Source organism: Pseudochaenichthys georgianus, chromosome 7 (genome assembly GCF_902827115.2).
Source record: "Pseudochaenichthys georgianus chromosome 7, fPseGeo1.2, whole genome shotgun sequence".
Classification (NCBI taxonomy): domain Eukaryota; kingdom Metazoa; phylum Chordata; class Actinopteri; order Perciformes; family Channichthyidae; genus Pseudochaenichthys; species Pseudochaenichthys georgianus.
This window is the reverse complement of record NC_047509.1, coordinates 10,872,518-10,895,247: the sequence shown is the minus strand read 5'-3', so window position 1 is coordinate 10,895,247 and position 22,730 is coordinate 10,872,518. Positions and strand designations below refer to the sequence as shown.

Sequence of the window (22,730 nt, the reverse complement as noted above, 5' to 3'; positions counted from 1 at the left end):
TAATAATGGACCGGTAAGCATGTAGAAAAGCAGAAATGCATCATATGATAATAATGATTGATAGCTTATCTTTGCTAAATATTATGACTAAGCAGAGTAACACGTTTCAGAGCCTTACAGAGCAAATACTTAGTGCACAATTTGTATCATGCGTCAAAAGGTTGACTACCAACAGCAGGTATTTAAAAATGTTTCTATTTCCCAAATGTCCTACAATATTTCCGGTGGAGCAAAAAGTCATGATATACGATTACATATTTATTTATTGGGCTTGGGGAACAGGAGAGGCAAATTGCAGTCTTAGGATGATGCCAATAAGAACCCAGGTGAGTGTGAACCGGGTGTCAAATAAACAGATTTGACCCTGCAGCTATTAGCAGTGTGACCACACCGGGGATTAGTCTAGCCCAGGGCACCGAGCCCAGCAGTGACTGGCGCATGTCAGCTGTACCGTCGGGGAAATTGGGCTTAATTATGCACCGCTGGCGGGTGGTGGAACCAGATGCCCCACAGCCAACCAGAGCACCCCCTCATCAGCAGCGAGTGAACCATGCCATAGTCCCAAAGGCCTGCAGAGGGGTACTCTCGATGAGCTCAAATCAGTGAAAAGACCATGTTGGGATCTAATAACTACAACAATTCACACGCCTTATGAAGGGTTTTTCTGGACCTGATTAAATGGTAGCACATATTGTAATGTTTTGAAGCAGTTTGACAAGTTTAAGCAGCACAGGAAATCAAATTACGCAACAAAGTCAAAATCTATGACACAATGATAAGACGTCAACAAGTATACCACTAAAATGTCAGGAATCTTTGAGGAAATTATTTCTCTAAATTGGGAAAATAATTACATTTTCTACAGTTAAAGGTGGGGTAGGTACGTTTGAGAAACCGGCTCGAGATACACTTTTTGTTATATTCCATGGAATGCTCTTAACATCCCGATTATTTCACACACAGTGACGTCACGAGCTACCCACAATGCAACGCGCGCCATATATATATATAAATACGCCATTTTCCTGGAGGTGCAAATATCCTGGAGGTGCAAATATAAACAGCTAGCTAACGTAGCCAGGCAGAGCGCACTAGTTTTTTTTTCTGAATTAACGACCGAAGAAATCGCTGCATGTCTTCGGATTACATCTCTGGATTTGAGGGGTGTGCTCTAGGTCGTTACCAGCGTAAACTAGAGCTGTGTGGGTTGTCGGATTGCCCTTACAGACTGCCTGCAGATGTATGGAAAAACGACCCGCGAAAGTGGCCTTCGTCGATTTTGGCAGCATCTACGTCTAATTTCTGGAAACACCAGGGGCCTATACTACGAACCTGGTTCAACCTAACCTGGATATGTTTGAGTTAGCCGGTTGGCCTAATCCAAAACATACGCGCTCTCGCTAAACTGTACTACGACGCTGGTTATCAAGTGGATCGCTCAAGCCAGCCGTGTCCTATCTAGTTAGGTGCGCGTTCACATGAAAGGGGTGGTATTTGGAGCATTCGACCAATCACAAACATGGAGAAGCGCACTGACAGCGCAGCGTCATACTTCCTGAATGAAAAGTGAACTTTAATACTAGTCAAAAATGAAGAAGTTAAACTTTAAACATCCATGACTTAAACACTTTATCCAGGATAAAAGCCACATAGCTGCACCTGCAAGGTGAATACAGCTGGCAAAAGAAAAAGTGTTTGAATGCGTACATTAACAGGTTTATGATATCACTGCCCCGTCTAAAACACGATCTGACTTCAATTACATTTGTCTCGAGTGTTTCGTCAACTTAATGTGTTGCTTAAAATAATACTTCTGCATACAGTATGTGACACTGAGTGTTGCACGGCCAGATACGGCTCAGCTGACTCAGATAAGGAGATATATGATACATTATGAAGTGATATGCCGCGGACTGTACTTAATGTACTCTGATCCGGTTACTTATGTTGTGGCCGATATTTAAGTAAGCTTTCTTAACGCTAATGTTATAATAGTCAGATTGCTCTGAAGATGGAAGTGATATTCTATTCATGTTCACGTTCACACAGTCGGTGATTTTTGCCGGCCGTCTTTCCTGCAACGGCAGCTTTTCTGTATTTCCTTTCTCCTGTAATATGACTTGATCGCTTTAGGCTGCGGCCCCACGAGGACGAATTCGGTCGTTTGCGTTACTGTTTAGTGTCATATAGACCGTTCGGCCACATGAGGACGACCGAATACGGCACTAAACGACTGAGGAAACGACAACGGGTCCCAAGGTGGATAGAAATGCATACGCCACTCTCTGGGGGGGTCAAACAGCTCCGTGTGTGCGCCCTATACGGACATTTTCAGATCACTGATAGTGATTGCGCAATAGCCCCGCCTCTCCCCACCTCTTCTGCTCACCTCCGCTTACCCCGCGCCAGTGCTGAAGTGTTTCGCCACCAACAACAACAACAATGGCGGATCGCAGAGTTGCTATCGTGCTCCGGACGCTATTGACCATGCTACAGTTGTTTGTGCAACATCTACAGCAATAATGATGAGGCAATAGCCCCGCCTCTCCCCACCTCTGCTGCGCACCCCCACGTCAAAGTAAACTGCACCCTGAATTCAGATTATTTATCTTTCTCTCGCGAGTGAAGTCTAATCTGACAGGACGGAGACACGCAGCTCTGCTCACCTGCAGCTCCTCCCTCTGCAGCAAAACACACACTTCAAGTCAGATCATCACCCTTAGCTATTTTAATTACCTCTCAAACTCCCTAAACTAGTTATAAATATGTTTATTTTTACAGTCGGCCGGGTCACTGATTACTGGATGAGCTGCTGCATGAGACAGACACTGACGCTGTCCGAAGAGAGGGAGGAAAAAGAGAGGCTCCGTGTATTTTATCATTATATTATATAGAGTCGTTATTCATTTGTTTTAAAGCTCAATAAATAACAAAGAAGACCTTTGACCGGCACTTTTATAATTTTGTCCGGAAGATTTCAACTTTAATACACGCTGACTGGCGAAAAACTCTGCCCGGTTCCCTCGGCCCCCACCGCGGAGAATAAACAGAAGGGCAACCATGACAACCATGCTTCTTCGCTGCTTTTGTGGAGGAAGTTACAGCGCCACGTAGAGGCTCCTGCATATGTACTGCAGCTTCTCCAGCGGTTGGAGCTAAACGGAGCGGTCTCGTGTGGGCAGACACTATCCGGATAATTATTGCATGTGGACGGAAGCCGTTTGCGATTGCGTTTGCGTTAATCCTATGCGTTTAGCCGTTTTCGTCCTCGTGGGGCCGCAGCCTTAAACTCCGCACACTGAGCTCTGATTGGTCAGCAGGCAGTGCTTTCACTGAGTTGAGCTCTTAGCCTGCAACCTAACCTGGTCCCGACCAGGTTAGCTGCTTAGCATATATTACCATGGAGATCTAGCCTGCTAAAAAGAGAACCAGCTTCGGATGACCGGAAAGCCGGAGTTTCCCCTGAATTTAGCCGGCTAAGCGAAAATCCTGCTTCGCAGTATACCCCCCAGGTGAATACCCCACTTGTCACAATAATATTATCATGCCATTGCATATATGTGGTATTTTAGAGTTGACTAGATATTAGGGCTGCACGGTATTGAAAAAAACTGACATCGCGATTTCCCCCCCCCCTGCGGTATATATTGCGTTTTTTTTAACCTGTTAAACCCCAAAGTCCCGGCGGGTGCTTTACTTTTTTTTTCACGACAGTGTCTCAGGGGATCGTAATATTTAAGAACCTATTAATGTGTTATACCAGATTAACGAAAAATAATCTCAGCTAATTGACGATACAAACCATTTTTACCAAAACAAAACACAAGTCTCATAAGAAGCATCTAAATGACCCGAGCGAAAAATGACCCCCGAGCGAAAAATGCTAACGCACTTTGGCACAGATCTCAAGATATAAGTACCCTTATTATTACTTATCGTAGCTGCATTTACAAGATATCCGATTAAAGCTGAGGTTCCACAGATTATTTAGGTATATTGTATCATCACTGAGTGATCTGAACTCGGACAGGGGAAGCAAACACAGACATCACAACACGTACCTTTACATAGCTTCTAGGGGAGATGTCTCACCGTAGCTGTCAATCTGATCAAAAGACGTGTTCAATGGCATTAAAACGAGAACGTTAAAACGCGGCTGAATTGGTTAATCCATAGGGTTTTAACGTCTCTGTATAAAAAAATTATTTAATTTATAATCCATAATTCCATTTTTATGTAAATATCGCAGAGCAAAAGTTAGCTGCTAATGGTAGCCACCAGAGTGGCTGCTGCTTCCGGTCTTGGCTATGTGGCAGTCTAATACACACATTACCAAATAAGGAGTGAGAGTGACGCGTAGCCAAAACCAGAAGCTGCATACACTCTGGTGGCTACCATTAGCAGCTAACTGTTGTGCTCCGATTTTTACATAAAAATGGAATTATGGATTATAAACAATTGCTTCAAAGCCACAGATACATTATCAACCTATGGATCAACCGATTCAGTCGCATTTTTTCTTTCTCGTTTTAATGCCATTGAACACGTCTTTTGATCAGATTGACAGCTACGGTGAGACATCTCCCCTAGAAGCTACGTAAAGGTACGTGTTGTGATGTCTGTGTTTGCTTCTCCTGTCCGAGTTCAGATCGCTTAGATACTATACTTAAATAATCTGTGGAGTCTCAGCTTTAATCGGATATATTGTATGTGCAGTTTCGACAAGTAATAAGGGTATCTTTATTTTGAATTCTGTGCTAAAGTGCATTAGCATTTTTTTTTTTAATTAATAAAAAACCGCACGTCCCTGCGGTGTGAATACCGCGCATGCGCATACCGCGGTTATCGCCATGACACGGTATATCGTTCTGCCCTACTAGATATTGATTAAGGCAATATACTATGATATTCTGCTTGCACCTCGCATGAAATGGCGGATACCGGAAGTACGCTGTCGCCCTCGGCCCAATACTCGTATGTGTGTGTGAAAGAATAGCAATGAATATCTTAAGTGCTTTGACAACAAATCCATAAAAAAATGTCATCTGTGGAAGCCGTAGTACTGTAAAAAGCACGACCAATCATTTTAGCTGGCCCGGCAAAATAACTGGATGGCCAACCTGCCTGTCAGCCTACCATCTGTGCACAAACTTATCTCTTGCCCTCATTGGTCATGTGCGCGTTTGTGTATGTTGGAGGAGGGGCTCTGTAAGGAAGTGGCAGATTTTTTCCGGTTGTGTATTTTCAAATTCTAGCGGACTCAAGCTGGTTTCTCCAAAATTACCTACCCCACCTTTAACAATCCCATAAAATGCCATGGAGCTACTAAAACATAATAATCTTCTTTACGACTACTACTAGTTAACAAGTTATAAAGGAAAAGAACACATTTGATTAAAAACTGCGATATGGAGGCTCCTTTTCCAATTTGATTGCAGTTAAAAGCTTTAATAATTAAAGCCTGATTGAGTCTTCATGACTCATAACACATCATAGGGAGATTTACAAAGCGCGACTGTGTGGCAACAGAAGGTGTGAAGAAACTGTGAATTCCCACATATCAGACCAGTCCAATGGGCTCTAGCTGAATCAAAAAGATTGGGCTTGAAAATCAGTGCTGGCAGGCTGAAAGGTTGGGATGAATATAGAAGAAAAGTAATCGGGGAGAATCGGATGAAACGAGAAAAGAAGGGATCAATCACAGCCTGTTTCACAACAAGTTGGCATTTCCCACACCGACAGCAGACGCCTCAGCACAACGACACAGACTTCACTGGCGTCCTCTGAGCATTTTACTTAATGCCGATGTGCATTTTCTACTGAAATCTTGCCAGATGGATGGGCAGTTTTTTTTTGTTATGTTGACAACCTACTTCTTAAAAAAGCACACAACATCTGTCTGATCTAGTTTAATAGGTTTAAGATTTTGGCAAAAACTAGTTTGCTCTTTAACTTTATCAGCAAAATCATTCTTAGACAAAGAAATGTTTTAGATTGTTATAAAGTGTTCAAGACTGTAAGATGGTGATATGCTGCACGATTATGAAAGTTTGTGTGTTTCCCAGTTAGTCTGTGGTCAATCTGCTTAGTCATTCTAAGGCTATCATGTCTGGACTTTGCACTAATATCAAAGCAAGGGGATTTCGGATCATTTGTTTCCCGTTTGAACATTTTGAGGGCAGCAGAACCATTACTCTGGCTCCAAGTACAACATGTTTGAAGTCTGAAGGTGGAGTGGAGGTTGGCGTGGGCCCAGCAGGTGGGCAAGAAGACTGCTGAGAGCAGCGCAGAGGGGGAGAAAGGACGACGCCAGCCAGCAAGCCTGACGGATGAAAGTGTCTGGGTAGGTGGCTGCTAACAACCAGCTAACACACATAGGGCAGCACAGGGCGAGAGGGGGGGGGGGGGGGCTGACGTCTCTGCTCACCGTGGTACCTCGTCCTACAAATGGGTTCAAACAACAAAACCCAAAGATGCATCACAACCACAGCAGCCCTATCTTTTCCATTTGTCCATTTGTTATTATAGAGGTTTCAGCGAGTGGGGTGAACCAGAGTTTACATAAACAAGAACACATACTGTTGGTGTGTCTTTGCATTGCTGTGCTTAGTCATACATAAGCAAAGGTCTGTTTATTTTCACACAGGAAGCACAGATAGATGGAGACTATAGATAAATAAATAGAGAACCAAGAGATAAAAATGTGTATTGCTACGCCCAATAATTGGTAAAATCATTCTTGTTTGACATGATTACAGGATATATCTTAAGTTGCCAAAAACTCCTCAGAAACAAAACTCATTAACAAAGCCTTTTTTATCTTACAATCATTAGCTTCAATTAAAGACGGCTACATGCTATTAAGGGCACTTTATGTGTCCATTATTGCCAATTCCCCCCCACACCCACATAGACATAATGTGGAATTCATCACAGCTACTAATGTGTCCTTCCGCCTGATTCCCAACACAAACATGGGCCGTAAACATAACGCGCAAAGCAGAGCATCCCAAACTCAGATGCTCCAGGAATGCTAAGGGTGCGTTCACAACTGCCTTGTATAGTCCGGTTGAATCGAACCCTGGTGCGTTTAGCCGCTTGGTGCGGTTCATTTGGGTCGGTGTGAACACAATCTGAGACCTCTTAAGTGAACTAAACAACCGGACTCTGGTCCGCTAAAATAGGTGGTCTCGGAGCGCTTGCTAGTGAACTCTGGAGCGCTTCATTGCTGGTGTGAACGCAGTCCGCACCAAAACATAGGAAGCGCAGTATTTACGTGTCACAAGAACGCGGATATCTTCAAAATCTTTAGCGAAAGACTCTTTCAAGACATCCGCGGTTGTTTGGTTAAGTAAAAATTCTCCGTCAACTAGGCCTACATGAAAGTAATGAATCAATGTTTATTTATATAGCCCAATATCACAAATGTTACACTTGTCTCAGTGGACTTCACAGTTTGTACAGAATATCAGTATGACAATACGACACCCTCTGTCCTTAGACCCTCACATCGTACAAGGAAAAACTTCCGGAAAAAACCCATAGTTTAAAGGGAAAAATGGGAGAAACCTCAGGGAGAACAGAGGAGGGATCCCTCTCCCAGGACGGACAGACGTGCAAAAGATGACGTGTGTAAATTGAAAATATAATACATTTGCAGCAACATAGGTAGGTTCTGTCCAAATGTTTGTCAGTAAGAACACCTGTCGTCGGTGAAACGCACCTCCTTACTGCAGAACGTCTCATTGTGTATGTGCTATAATGTTTTTTAACGGACGTTGTCTGATTTAAATAATCATATGCGCGGGCCGCTAGTGTCTGTTGATCTCCAGATTAACAACAGCATGAGAATAACCTGCCGAAAGTGCCGATGCTCCATGGCGGAGGCTCCGGTAGAAATTGCCGGGATTTGCGTTTTTACCCCCTTAATGTCTGACCAATGGTTGAACAGCATTTCCGTGCACATGACTTGTGTTTAAAGTGTATAGTCCGTTTGAGTTTCGCTGTGAACGCAAACCGAACCTTCTGAAAAATGAAACAATGTAACAAACTGTGGTCTGGTGCGCACCAGAGAACGGACTATTAGGTGTGAATGCACCCTTACATGCTGGTGTTAGATTTTCCAGCCATCACTGCTCCCTCCTGGGTTGAACCAGCTATGGTTTCTTTGAGTTCAGAGGTCACAGTTGATGAAATGTCACTGCCAGTCGTGCTGTTTGCCCAGCCCTAAGCTAACTAGGAATGATCAGAGGCTCTCTACTGTAAACGGGATAGAAAGTGTCTTGTTAGCGCTGTCTGCCTGCACGAGCAGCAGGCAGTGACACAGTTTGCATGAAAGCTACTATAAAACCCAGCTACAGACTGAGGGTGTCATATTCCCGCTGTGTGCCTGTCATCTGCAAACACTCCATCCGAGGTCCTGCAGTGCACCTTCACAATCACTGAATTCTACATGCACAATAACAGAAGCTCCAGGGAAATTTTGTTTAAAAAAAAAAATAGGGACAGGATGTGCTTGTTTTTGTGCAGCGGATATTTCCTTCGGCTGACACCAGTCACACAACATGGGTCTGCCTGGGATGAGCCAGAAATTGTGGATGTAATGGGATGGAATGATCTGGAATCCTGCCTAAGCCTCTTAAAATACTGACCAAGTCATCACACTGATAGAAATGCTTTCCTCGCTAGCATTAAGAGAAAGGAATCACATGTTGGGGAGAAAATACATTTCAAGAGGATGTGAATATCTAAAGCGGATTTTTATCACCAAATATTGCAAAAGCCCCACACAGCAGACTCGACGAGTAAGACACTCGACTGCAATAGGTGGTTCAGGTCAATCCAAATGACAGCTCGATTTTCTTTGTAAAACTAAATAGGTACAGAAAGCCCCAGAATGGTCTTTGGGACTGATATGAATATGAAAAGACACCATTCCACGCTTTGTCAGTGGGACAAAGGACGTGGCTGTGGAGCTGGGAGACGAGTCCTCATCTGGCTAAGCTCTCAGAGCGTCTGTCCAGAACTCCATGCATTCCTCGGTTAATTTCCCCTCAGTGGGCCGGCACTTTCTCTGCCAGGGACCCGTCTTACCTCCGGTCTGACCGAAGCAGCTGTCCGTGTTTGGACAACCTTATCCAGGAAGTGCTAGAGAAGAACTCTTCCTGTAGACCACTGGGATCAAAACGGGTCATGGGGCCAAGCAAAAACTATGTTGGGGAGTAGCGCTGCATGATTATGAATAGATAACTAATTGCACTTATTTTGACATATATTGCATTGTGATTGGATTTGCAATATTAGAGGGAATGATCATTTTTAAGACAGCATCATTGTTTTTTTTAAAGACAAACAAGGATTTTGTATTAAGTCTGAAGCTCCAAAAATACTTCATTCAGAATGATATTTTCATGTTTAGACTTTGGTCCAACACTGTGATTCTGATAAAATTGCGATACATTGTGCAGCCCGAATCGAGATGAAAACAAAGCAAACGCATGCCCTGAAATAGGGCCTAATACAGATACCAGTATGGCCCAGATAATTCCAACAAAAACTTTCAACTCATCAACTTTACTTCTGCTTCAACGACACAGTGCCACTATAAAGGTTACACGGTGACCTTTCCACTCCAGGGAGCCCCGCCCAGATCATTTTGGTGATAATGGAGTCCCACGGAACAAATGTTTGGGGCGGCGGTGGTGTTAAACATGCCGGGGTCAGTGTCTATCCCATGGCAACCGCTGGGATGCAGCCTCTTGGGAAAGTAGACATTCCTCAGAGCAGAGCTGTACGACTGCCTGGTTACAAAAACAACACAGGTCTTGACATGCACCCCATTCCAGAGCAGGAACGCAACAAATCTAGGGGAAACATACACAACACACCTTCAAATGAATTGTAATGAAATTGATACGGCTCAATTATTCATCGTCATGGCATGGTGTTCGAGCTACACAATAAACACAGGTAGTTTAATTAACTAGGCTATATTCTGCAAATAAAGTCTAATATGTTACTATGCCTGCACAAGAAACAACATGTCTTAAATGACTATTTAGGCTACAGATTACAAATATGTTTTATTGCAAAAATGGTTGCTAAAGTGATTGTAATAAAGTGGAGTGCCTATCCCTTTATCCCTGATGTGTTACAACTAAGACAGATCCTACAGATCAAATCTCCTCTGACAGGATTTACAGGCCCTCTTTCCAACAATGGATGATGAACATGAAACAAAGCGATTCTGGTAAAGGAGAAACAGACACACCCACCAACCGAAAGCCTGTCCCACTGTAGTATTTCAGTGTGATGTCCTGCAACGTATTGACATTTTTATCATGCAGACTAAATCAAATGTCATACGCAATAGCAACAAACCCCCAGGGTGTCCTGTGGTCACTAAATCTTAAAACTAGATATATTCTAACAGTATGTCTTAGACGCTCAGGTGTCTGCAGGCAACAGGCTTTTTAAATCTACACACCAGTAGTTCATTTCCTGCAAAGTCGAGCCAATAATTTCTCGGCGCTATCATTGCCAAACATTGATTGCTCAAGTCAGAATAGATGACAACGGGCTCTTCAGTCCGCCCACAGATCTGTGAGGGAGAAACAGAGCCAGCCTTGACTGCATGACATCCCTGAATTGGATTTCCGATTAGACGGGTTTAATGTAATTACCTTGAGTACATTGTGCAGTCTGCACTAAGTAACACAGCGATGCATCACCTCAAGCTTTGCCATTACACTTGTCTCGTGAATGAAGGTGCCTGGCACCGGGCTCCCAGAGGAGCAATATTATAGTATGATTGACAGATGCACCGGCACCTGCATGTGCTCAGCATTTAAATAAGGGTTCAGAGAAGCCGGTTTTGACATGCAGCACTAAGCCTGGCCATAAGTCAATGAGCTATATTTCATTTGTATCTATAGGCAGATATATATTAGCCTCTTGCTTTATGAAGTAAGGTTTTTGCACACAACACACTACCGTTTCAACTATGGATGCATTATGGAACTATATAACTTTCAGAAAATATGTTTCAGCCCAGGGAAAAACCAACCATCCTGTTTTGGTAAGCCTATAATTCAGATAATATCTGCAGAATAAAATGAAACTCAGACCTTATCAGATCCTTTTCATTCCATCCTATTATTTAATATCACCCAGCAGCTCTCCTCTGCACACATTTAAGAAGGATGGTGCATTTAAAAAGGCCAGAACAAGCTTCCTCCCAATAACACTGCGAGGCATTTTATGCAATCTTTCATTGTAAAAACAAACAGGGACTCATATCCATTACCAAAACCCCACAAATGTCTTCTATTTTGTTGAAAGTTGTCCTGTTTTCTAGAAGGCACCACCAAACAGGTAAAGCATTTGCATTGAAGCACATACTGACAGACTGTGCACAGGTGACAGGCACTGTATATTGGCAATAGTTTGTATCCTAAATAATCGCCTACATCAGAAATCCCTTTATCAAAGAAAGGAGTGAGCAGGACAACAACCATAGTGAAAATCACAAGCCCTTACAGAGCAGCTAAATATCCCTGACCTTGCATGCCTGGTAGGTCTTACCTATAGTGAAAGCCCACATCAAAAGGTCTACCTCACTAGGGCTTCCCCCCTGTGGCTAAAAATTAAATCTACCAAGGTCAAAACTATACAGCTGTAGAAAGGAAATTGTTTTCAGTCTAGAACAATGCAAATATGAAAACAATGCCGCTTAAGATAATGCAAATGTGGTTGTGACAAGTCTCTCTACTCCATTTTCACCAGTGCTCAGGTCTAGACTGTATGTAAGCAATTAATAATGCATGTGTGTTAGTTTTTAAGTAGACCAGGGGGCTGTTTTGTTGCAGATGTCTGTATTTTAGTTGCGTCATTGCCTACGAGGTATTTTTTGCACAATACTGTATAGTACAGCTGGCTGCGAGCTAACAAAGAAGCATGTCGCTGCTCCTGCGCTGGATTGGTTTAGGTTGTGTTTGTTTGGCAATTCAAAACCAGCATTACGCTGCGTAAATACCCAAGGATACATCACATACTTCAATATAGGCTATAATAGTAACTGATCAGGCATTATTTGACAGGGTCGACACTACTGGCTGTCTCCCATTCGGTTATATCCGACTGTGTTTCCTGGTTCCAGAGCCTACCTGAGCAGACTGGAGAGGGTATGAGAGGAGGCTCCGTGTCCGCCGCTGGTGCCGCTTCCCCCGGTCCCAGACGAACCGCTGCTAGTGCCAGCGGACTGTCGCTTCCCGGATAAAAGCTTCTCCACGGCGGCCAGGTTTCCCGTGCGCGCCGCTTCCAGAAGTTCCTGCTCCTTCCCCATCGCGGATCCCAGAAAAAATCAGAGGAGGCGCGGGGAAGAGAAGAAAAGGGGGGGGCTTGGTTGCCGGAGTAAAATTCTTCTGCGATCCCAGTCTTCTCCCGATCTCAAGTTATTCCTCAGTGCTACTCGTGTGGCGAGGAAACAAAAGCTCCCTCCGCCGCTGGATCCGTCCGTCCCGATCCACGGTGCCGCTGCTGCTCAAGGGGGGAAAGTTTCGTTCAGCAGCACGGTACCACCATCAAGCAAACTTCCTTTGACCAGTCCCCTGAGCCTCGTCCGTCACTTCCTTGAAACTGCCCTTTCTTTCTGCATCTCCAATCCGAAATGCTTCACACACTCACACACATACACACAGTCACACACACACACAGGCATGCAACTCCTAGCACCCCCCGCCCTAGCTAATTGATAGTGAAGGTGGATGGGCTAAAGCAAGATGGCGCCCCTAGTGCTCATACACAGGGATAATATACATCCAGTGTTTGAGATATCTGTTCTACTGTCGCATCTAGAGTGTAGAGCAAATTTCCAAACCAATCCTTTTCATTATTTACAAATAGTCACTCTCATGTAGCCTATTGTAAATTGTCAACATCAATTATAAATTGTATTCCTCTTAAATGATATAGTATCCCAGATGTAACTACTGTGAACCTGATGAGAATCTCAACAATAGGTAGAAGTTTTGCTTGAAATAAACCCCGTGTAAAATTCCCTCATGGTGGGAACCATAGTATGTTTAAGGTGTAAACAGGGACAGCAAACACACAGACAACATTGCTGTATACAATTTAACTGGCTGTTGTAAAATTGTTTGTTAAATCATTTAACTCAATAAAAAAACGGCAATAAAATACATAACAAACATCGCATGTTTGACATTTTAGCTCAGTGTTTTTATGTACCGCTGCCGGTGTCTTTAAAGTTCATTCAAAACCGGAAACGGAAACCCGGTGCAATGCTATCAACACAACTATATTTGCTACCGCCGAGAAAACTAGCATCCTGATGCCATCATTGCTCTGGATTTGCTTAAATGTAATTAATTGTGACTACAGTAATGAATTTGCTGTGTGTTAGCTGCTAAGCTAACGTTAGCTTAACTTTGCTCCACCGTTAGCTTGGCTGTTGGTGCTGTTTTGTTGACGCCTAGCTGCACAGAGGGTAGGTGCATGTTGTATTCGTGTTTTCATCCTTATTTTACACACATTTATTCGTTAAACCATACCTGTATACTCTTTTTTTTAGGCTTCTCAGTTGAGTTATCGTGAAAACTGTTTAATCAAGCGGCAGCACTTGCTCAATACTTCAGATGAGTCGCTATAGAAACCAAAACGATTGCTATCTAGCTTTAGCCAAACTGGCAACCAACTAATAAACAGAGGTGCAAAGAGTATATAAGTACTATTAAGGCTGTGTGAATGCTCCTCTAGAAGTAAAATAACTGCCTTTTTAAATCACAATTTTAAACTATTATACAGTATAATCAGCTAAATGACATACATTACTTAAGTGCCAGTGCAGTGAAATGGTCCCTGTCATTGCTTTACAATTTCACTGTATATGATGTTTTTAGATGAATGATACTAGTACATTAATGTGAAATGTTTAATTATACTGCTGTAGATGTTCAAGGTTCTGCTCATTTTAACTAGTTAATATACCGTTGAGTAGTTACATATACAGTATGCATCACATTATATAAGGACATTGTATGTTTGTATAGTCGCTGTAAACAATACATACTTATATTCCACCAAATAAACTCCCTTATTTACTTTACAGAATCTGAAGTTGTCAACCAGTGTAAGGTGTGATCATGGCCGACCCTGCGCGGATCAAACCTGAGGCTTTATCTGAGAGAATAACTTCTTGTAAGGAGGAGCATGATAAATCAGATGAAACTGAGGATGGACCTTCCACATCGAAAGCTGCAGATGAAAACAAAGACTCATCTTCGCAAGATCAGTCCGACCAGGATGTTAAATCCGTAAGTGATACAAGTCAATGTTCACTTTCACAAAGTAGCGTCTCATTTTTTTTAAGTGGCTCTAACCATACTCTCTTTCACTGTGTAGGAAATGGCAGCTGGGGAAGATGAGGAAGAAGGAACCTCTGGCGAACCTTCCTCCAAAAGACTGAAGGTGGAACCAGAGAAGAAAAAAAAGTGTCAAAAGGTTGATGAGGATGAAATACAAAAGATGCAGTAAGGCTGGGATTTATAACGGATCATTCTGATAAAAATAAATAACACATTGTCACATACGAGTTCACCCCACCACATTGCCCCTGTTCTTCTTGTCTTACAGAGTTTTAGTGTCATCCTTTTCTGAAGAGCAGCTGAATCGCTATGAGATGTACAGACGCTCTGCCTTCCCTAAGGCGGCTATTAAGAGGGTATTTATAAACACTGACCTTTTTTTTTTTTAAATCCCTGAATTTAGTTCATAAATGGCTTAATGTTTTATTTTAATTTTCTAGCTGATCCAGTCCATAACAGGATCATCAGTGTCCCAGAATGTGGTGATTGCCATGTCTGGTATTTCCAAGGTTTTTGCTGGAGAAATTGTTGAAGAAGGTGAGTGATGGACTTCAAAAAGTACATAGCAAATTGGCTGAAAGATGTCAATAAATGTCTCTTATTTGTATTTCTTTGCAGTTTAAATTGGACTATTATGTAGTTAAACAGTTTATCTTTTGTCCTCACAGCATTGGATGTTTGTGAGAAGTGGGGAGAAACACCACCGCTTCAGCCCAAACACATGAGAGAAGCCGTGAGGAGGCTAAAGACTCGAGATCAGATTCCCAACACCAAGTTCAAAAAAATTACCTTCAACTGAAGCGTCTTTGCTTTCAATGTACCGTATGGGGAGCATGCGTGCGAGTTAAACAAGTTGTGCCATAGCTTCTGAAAGACTTGTCATAAAGCTGTAGGCATACTGCAGCCAAATAGACACTGAGCATTTCTAGCTATCCAGAGTTAAAACCAGTGACAGACAATAGTGTTAAAGAATGGTCAATACAAATTACTTGTCTATTCACCTCTGCTTGACACATCATACAAAACAGTGCAACGAGTGTGACATTATATTCAAGTTTATGGTTGTTAATACAGTGTGTTTTATACAGTTTGTTTTTTTGCCTCGTTATTTTAATAACTAAGGATCTTTGGAGAAAGGTTTTCTCGTGAGAAAGTTGTGTTGCCAACAGTGAATTTCCTTAGTTTCACAAATAAATGTTTAGTTGGAACTTCAAAAATGTGTATTTTTCTTTTTATATCTATAGGACACATTTGGTATTTATTTAGCTTTTTTTTAATTGACATTTGAAAATAAAGGTTTTGTTAGTAGTTGACTGCCATCATTCAGTGAATCTCAATGTATTTAGTTGGTCTCACAATACTGAAAAAACAATGCTTCCAGTTTTATTTGGAAATATCTAAACTTATTTTTGAGTTAGTGAGATTTTGAACGTACAAGTTGGTACATATTTTATGATGACGCAAAAGTGAAAACAGATATTCTTTACATGGAAACATGAGTGTTCTATTCAAACTTAAAAGGCACAATTGAAAAGTGTTCAGAAATTAATCATTTATTCTTACACTTTCAAAATATTTTCCACATACTAGCTTTAGTTCACAGAACCAATCTTATATTAGTCTCAATTAAGTGATAAAGAAAATACAAAATTAATGTAACTACACAACCGTCAGAAATACTGATATACATCAAAACAAGTGCAATTTCCAGTGAATGTATCACAAGTGCAAGTAACTCACAATGCATAAACTATGCAACATCACCCCAGTACATGCATTTTCCCTCACTGGCAACATTTTTGCTTGGTTGAAGTGACTGCTTCACTTTTTGTCCTTCTCCTTTTTGCATGGTTATGAGCAGATGGAATCAGAGCACCAGTTTGTCAGTGGAGAGCCTGACAGAGGAGACTGGATTAACCTTAAAGCTACACGTTACATCCAGCCCGGGTTCAACTTCATACCACTGTATCTTTGTCTTCTAAGGCCATGCAAAAACAAAAACATCAAAGTTGAGAAGATCACAACTAAAGTTATTCTGAGGATAAACAGCAGTATCTCTGCTTTCTTACACTGATAGTTAAAATAGGATGAGTGCTCATGCAGTTTAAACCTGGCAGACAGTAAGTACATCATTTATTTGTAAGTGAAGAATGTCACATAAGACATGTAGTCGGTTTCTTGTCGGTTTTTTTTTTTTGGTTGAACCAAAGCTGACTTCCTATTGCTTAAATATTTTTACATTCCTCTGTAAAAATGCACATCTGTCATTCATAGCTTGCAAGGCAACTCTGATGTTTAAGAAAGGAAAGTGTTTGTCATGGGGAATGCTCAGGCCAGTTCAGCCACCAGAGGTCTCCCGAGCACACAGTGGGAAATGGTGAAAGATGACTAACAGCTATGCAACCATAAAAAAAGATAATTATAACTCCACAGGCAAAATGCTAAACCACTGATGTAACAATAGAACACTTGAACAGAAACTGTAGCCGACAGGTTTCTTTCATGAAAGCATTCGTACACTGAATATCGTACTGTGGAGTCTTTTTGATCCATGCATATAACAGATGTTATGCATAGAAAAGAAGTTTGAACATTTGATGACTGGCCTGACACAATCCTGCAGATCAGGATTACATTCCGAAAAAGAATATGCCCTGCAGTGAATTTGGTCATTCACATAACGTATACATTACTAGTACCAACCTCTATGGTACCAACGTCTTCTACTCAAACTTAATTGTCTTAGATTGATATGGCTTCAATACACTGTAAAGTAACTCTGGTGTAACAAAAAAGCACTTGTTGAGAAATCTAAAAAAATATACACATATTAGTTCATGACCACTATACTATGACAAATGTGCACAGAGGTGAAAACACTAGCAGTTGTTTCCTAGCAAGCTACAACATAAGTAGATTAGTATTATAACTCTGGTAGATGTAGTTATAATACAGTACATAACCTAGTTAAACCATAGTGTTGGAGTAAAAAGACTAACCCTGTTACAGTACTGGAGCTACTGTGCGCCCTGAGAGCTCAGAGGCTTCACAATACAAAAGAAACAACTCAAAGAAAAATAACACCGGGGAATGGTTCAACCTGCTTATTAAGCACAGTGAAACTTCATAAGAGCCTGTTACCATGCCACCTTGGTGGTTATAAAAAGCAACCGAGGTGGAAAGAGATGCATTTCTGTGTCAGTGAAAGCAGTGTTGTTCTGCTTCCTTAAAAAAGAAAAAGTGCATTGTTTTCCCTACCTATCTATCACAACACATGTACAACAGTTGATACTATCGTCATAATACTTTTAAATGAAAAGGAACTCACATCTAACGGAGGTAATCTACTTGATTAAGTCTATTGAGCTTTATGACGGTGTATGTGTAAATGTGCTGTGTAAATTAGCACGGTTCACAAAGCATGCTTGACATTAAGTTGTGTTTTGTAAATGGGAGCGACTCATGGACTTGCAGCTGTCTGGCAGTGTCAGAGAGGAGGAGGTTTTGGCATGTGATCAACTTAATATTTCCAAAACACAAATACTTAACCGGAGATAATTAAAGCTTGGTGATATTTACCCTTGCATGCTGTGTGACAAACACCGAAACCACACAATGACTTTACTATCCACACTGACTGGGATGAGAGATAACCAGGATCATTTGTCTTCAGTACAGCAGTAAGGTTAATTTAAACTGCCATATTAAAAAATAGCCTATAGGTATAATATACCTATAAGTAAGCTCACTAAGTTGTCCTTTTAGTATTTGTCATACAGGCTCTTTTGTTTTGCCACAACTTGGCTTCACCTTCTTTTCAAACATGTCCAACATCCAGATTTAAATGATTCTTGCTGGTTCCTGACATTCAGCCCGATGCATCCCATCACTGTTCCTCAGCAGCAGCAGTGATGCAGTTGGCTCAGAGGCGACAGACAGACAGAAGAGAGGCTCAAAAAGTAAACGCGGGGTCATGCTTCCTGACTTCCAGAAGGAGTTTTTCTCTCTCGCCGAGGGCCTGTGTGAGAGCGGCCTGGGCCTCGGAGAGCTGGCACTCCAGAGTTTGTCTCTGTAACAGATCATTGGATCAGTTAGTTTCAACGACCACACATGAACATTTTGGCAACATACTGCTTGCCAAGTGGGCCGATATCAGATTCTGCTGGACAGTAACAGGTGTAAGTAAGGCAACATTACACTATCCTGTTTACTGACCCCTCTCTGTGTTAGAGCTGACCAGCAACAGGACACCAGTATTACAGATGTATTTAACAGACAGAATGATTATGACTGATTTAAACATGAGTAGAAACTGTAATTCAGATGAAGTTTAAATATCTTCACCTGACCCTGTTATCATAAAACTGATACTACTAAATACAGAGGTCCTGCTTTGTAAGCTTCCTAAACTAAAGAGTGTGGAAATAGTAACCAAATTGTCAATTAAACCTCCTATGAGTGTGTTTTTCAGTGTGTAGAAACAAAATGACCAAAGATGACAAATTTGATAGATACATTAAAATACAAAACAATATTTCACCATTAACATTGTTTTTAAGAGGCTTGATTTTTGGTAAGGTAATTTGTTTATGAAATATGCAGGTAAAAGTATAACTTTTTATCTAACCGGCTAGGGGAAAAAACTTACCAGGCTACACCCCTAGCTACAGACACAATAGATCAAAGCATAAACAGTACATCTATACATATATGAAACTGCTTGGTCTCCCCTACCTCGCTTTGCTGTTGAACAGAGTAGGAACAGTTTGGGTTGTCGGGGGCCGCCACAGGAACACAGGCTGAGGCTTTAGGATCTGAACCTTCAGCTGCGAGCAGAGAGGAAATGGTAAAGATCACTTTCTGTTCATGTTTCTATGAAGATCTTTCAGCAGATGTTGTGAGCTGGAGTGTTTGTGGTTTTACGGTTCATGATGCTGAAAGAAAGCTCACCTTTGAGCCTCATCATGCCGTCCTCACAGCGCTCGAGCAGCAGCTGATCCACATTGAATGAGGCTGGGACGGGCTGAGGCGCTGTAGGGTAGATTTTAGGGCTATCGTCCTATAAGAAATAAAAAAGTGAAAATTAACCACATACAACAACACTGTCAAAAGTATTTTCTTTTTTGGGGGGGAAAAGGTTGCTTGCATCTAATATGTGTTTAAAATACTGAGACTAAAATCATCAGAAATAATCAAATAGGTAATATTCTTAAACTGCATTAAACCAAACGAACCTTCAAAGTGACTGTGATGTTGCTCATGTGTAACTTCATCGGCGGACTGTCAGCGCTGAACTCGTCCTCCAGGAAAGGACCGATGTTAGTCACTGTGGAGGATAACAGCTCCACCTTGCAGTTCTGCACTCTCATCTCCATGTAGCCCAGAGTCTCGGCCTGACCTGAGTGTCGGGCTGCAGAGGGTCCCATCTCTGCTCGCAGGCACACCACAGGACAGCCCCTCACACCGGGCCGGTCCTGGGGTGGTAAGACTGGGGCTGGAGAACCACATGGACACTTTACCAGATGTTCATATTACAACTTGATCAAGAAGATTTACTATTTGGGTCAAATCAATAATTGAACCATCAGAACAGTCTAGTACGTTTAGAAACATAGTTCACTTTTTGTAAATCAGCATATAAAACCAGTAAAACAACAATTATGCTAAATGACAACATTCAAAATCAGAGACGATATTTAATCTCATATCAGAGATAAGATAATATATAAAGATGTACAATACGTATCTAAAAATAGGCTTTCCTAGAGTTATTTAAGCAACCCACTGATTAGTTTAATTTAAAAAAGGGTTTCATAAGACAGAAAAACAAAGACAATATTGGAGACTTTTTTCTTTTAGGAAACAAACAGCACAGTTACCTTGAACGAGGCCAGCCAGCAGGTCAGATACTCTGATATTACCCATCTGCACCGGGACCAGATTCTGGGCCTCGACAGCCACTACTTGGTCTTCTCCCTTTACTTCCATTGTGCAGGCTGTTCCGCTCAGCACCAGCAGCAACACTGAGGACTGTAACGACAGCACATGACGTCACATTTAAAAACAGTTTGGATTTATACTTCAAATCAATGTTTATACGTTATAAGGTATTAATTATACTTTTGAGATTAGAGCGTAGTAACCCACCATATCCTGAGATACGTCCTCTATGCTTTGGGACAGAGAGCTGCTGAGGTCGGCTGATGACCCCCCCTCTGTGCCCGGGCTGCCTCGGCTGCCTGTGTTGTTGGGGCGCATGGACTCCGTCCCAAACTCTGGAAACATGATAACAAGCTTATAATAGATGTGACCTGTGTGATTCAGGGACATTGCTTTGGAAACCTGCCAGTGTTTTAAGCACCTGAGTCCATGAGAACAACAAAATGCTCGCTGAAATCGCTGTCGACAGAGAGGTTCTCGTCAGGCAGGCTGCCATCTAAGATAGCACTATCAAAGGAATGCTGGGAAGGCGACTGCTTCATGGATTGGCGGTGCAGGCTGGCAGCCAGGGAGGGGGAAGACTCATCCGAGCGCTGGACCAGTTCCCTATAAACACACACACACACACACACACACACACACACACACACACACACACACACACACACACACACACACACATTCGTTAAGGGGCAGCCAGTAAAAGCATGCTGCGCACAGTATGGGTTCCAGAAATACAAACACTCATGATGTTGCCAACAGCACCGCAGGAGAGACTTACTTTGCCTGCGGACTGAACAATTTACTCATCCCGGTGCCACGACTCAGCATGCTGAAGGCGTCCTTTGTCATTGAAAAGGCCCCTTTGGTCAGGTCCAGAGAGGCACTCAGGGCGTCTTTGGTCGCATCCTTGGTGACGGTGATGGCGCTCGACAGCTCTCCCTCCAGGCTGAAGTTGGACGGGTCGCGTGAGAGTGCGGGGGAGTGTCTCGGTGAGAGGACGTGGATGTCCCTCTCTGTTGTCAAACCGTCCCCCTCCTCTACGGCTTCACACGCCTCCTCCACCACCCCGTCTTGTTCGTCCTGATCGAACGCAGAGCCGGTGTTGATGGAGGAGACGCCGTTCTCTAACCCGCTGTCTTCCAGCACTGCGGAGTGATGGGTGGGGGAGATGTCAGAGTCTGTCATGCTGCCGCTGTCTGTCTCCGGGGTGTGGGGGACTTCTTCCTCAGGCTCTGTGCTCGCTGGTGGCAACAGGAGACCCAATTCTGCTGAGTCCACCAGGAGGGAAAGACAAACTGTAGCAGATTTTGTTTTCTTGCCTTGAGCCTGCTTGACATCTCGAAGATCCCGGCCTAACTCCCCCCCCAAACGAGCCATGGAGTCCTTCATCCTCAGCAGGGCGACATACTGGTAGTGGTTGAGCCACATCTTCACTGGAGTGATGGTGTGGGCCAGGAAGTGCACAGAGGCAAGTGAAGCCTCTTCCTGCTCTGATGATAGCTGGTGGGCTAGGCTGGGGCTGGAGGAGGACGACGACGATAATCCGTTTTTGAAGGCAGAGGGCTGACACATCCACACAGACACGGCGAAGGGTTCAACAAAATGTTGTGTTCTGCCTTTGGGGAATCGCCGGGCGCCGTCAAAACCTAGGGTCACACGGGACAGACTGAGAGACCAGACATCTTGGGGTCGTAGCTGCTTTCTGTCAAAAGGTTGAGGCTCGGTGTCTTGAGAGTGCTGGAGGAAGGTGGAGGGGAGGGGGTGGAAGGCACTCCGGTCCCTGGGGTAAGGGCAGGGAGGCGTGTGCTGGAAGAAAGGGCAGCTGGAGAACTTCTCAAAGGTGCTGTTCAGGTCCGCTCTGGAGCCGTGAGGGCAGAGGCGGGTGTTGCTGAGGACCATCTGGGGGACGGTAACAGAGAGGGACTGCGGGCGCTCCGGGTGGTCCAATATGGAAGAGTCCAAGGGGATTATTAACTATAGGAAGGATTACAACAACATCTCACTTTAATTTACAGGCGGTAGTACAGTTTATTTGAAATGAAACAACTAATCATCAGACAAAAAAGGGCTAAACAACTATATTTTTTTTTTTACATTTCATTTAGCTTAACATAATTGGAATTAATGACCAAAAATACATCTCAGAACAACAAGAAACATTCAGGTGTTTGCGCTTTAAATAGGCCAAACCGCTGTAAGTGCCGGTGCATTCGTTTTTAAATGGGGTAAAGCCTTTAAATGCTACAATTATTTCTGTGTGTTTTATGGCCAAAGTAGCAAAACAGCTGGGGTTTTATTCTGTGGCGGAAGATATGTAAACTTTCTGCTGTCCTGATATTGATGGGGAGCTCGTTCCATTATTTCTTTGCTAGAATAGCCCTGTTTTTGTTGAGGGGTACCTCC

The 22,730-nt window shown here is 42.8% G+C and overlaps 3 protein-coding genes across 11 annotated transcripts in view; 1 reads left to right on the top strand and 2 right to left on the bottom strand.

Annotated features, from left to right (window-relative positions):
- The window catches only part of LOC117449822 (ankyrin repeat and SAM domain-containing protein 1A), a 75,971-nt gene extending 63,623 nt beyond the window's left edge, over window positions 1-12,348 (bottom strand). For all 5 annotated transcript variants that reach the window (XM_034087714.2, XM_034087713.2, XM_034087711.2 and 2 more), the window contains exon 1: window positions 12,165-12,348. In XM_034087714.2, coding sequence (XP_033943605.1) covers window positions 12,165-12,343 — 179 coding nt within the window. In that variant the 5' untranslated portion in view covers window positions 12,344-12,348. The remainder of the gene's footprint in view (window positions 1-12,164) is intronic.
- On the top strand, window positions 6,170-15,695 carry taf11 (TAF11 RNA polymerase II, TATA box binding protein (TBP)-associated factor). Of its 4 annotated transcripts, none has more exons than XM_034087717.2 (6): window positions 6,170-6,343; window positions 14,129-14,333; window positions 14,422-14,549; window positions 14,653-14,740; window positions 14,825-14,921; window positions 15,053-15,695. In XM_034087717.2, exons 2-6 carry the CDS (start codon window positions 14,163-14,165, stop codon window positions 15,181-15,183), a joined length of 615 nt encoding a protein of 204 aa, XP_033943608.1. In that variant the 5' UTR covers window positions 6,170-6,343; window positions 14,129-14,162; the 3' UTR covers window positions 15,184-15,695. The 4 variants fall into 4 exon arrangements, with proteins under 4 accessions (XP_033943608.1, XP_033943609.1, XP_071059838.1 ...); XM_034087718.1 differs by lacking the exon at window positions 6,170-6,343 and adding an exon at window positions 12,489-12,572; XM_071203737.1 differs by lacking the exon at window positions 6,170-6,343 and adding an exon at window positions 13,230-13,381.
- A 226-nt stretch (window positions 15,696-15,921) lies between these two features.
- The window catches only part of LOC117450053 (bridge-like lipid transfer protein family member 3A), a 56,879-nt gene continuing 50,070 nt past the window's right edge, over window positions 15,922-22,730 (bottom strand). For both annotated transcript variants that reach the window (XM_071203736.1, XM_034088044.1), the window contains exons 14-21: window positions 21,106-22,301; window positions 20,746-20,930; window positions 20,532-20,659; window positions 20,264-20,414; window positions 19,619-19,878; window positions 19,335-19,443; window positions 19,119-19,210; window positions 15,922-18,453 (exon numbers count right to left, since the gene is read on the bottom strand). In XM_071203736.1, the coding sequence (XP_071059837.1) occupies window positions 18,337-18,453; window positions 19,119-19,210; window positions 19,335-19,443; window positions 19,619-19,878; window positions 20,264-20,414; window positions 20,532-20,659; window positions 20,746-20,930; window positions 21,106-22,301 (2,238 nt within the window). In that variant the 3' untranslated portion in view covers window positions 15,922-18,336. The remainder of the gene's footprint in view (window positions 18,454-19,118; window positions 19,211-19,334; window positions 19,444-19,618; window positions 19,879-20,263; window positions 20,415-20,531; window positions 20,660-20,745; window positions 20,931-21,105; window positions 22,302-22,730) is intronic.

Bases quoted from the DNA above. Each gene is read 5' to 3' on its own strand.
- taf11 (XM_034087717.2), top strand. From the start codon at position 14,163: ATGGCCGACCCTGCGCGGATCAAACCTGAGGCTTTATCTGAGAGAATA. The intron at 14,550-14,652 runs GTAAGGCTGGGA...CTTGTCTTACAG, and splicing joins GATGAAATACAAAAGATGCA to AGTTTTAGTGTCATCCTTTT. The intron at 14,741-14,824 runs GTATTTATAAAC...TTAATTTTCTAG, and splicing joins CTAAGGCGGCTATTAAGAGG to CTGATCCAGTCCATAACAGG.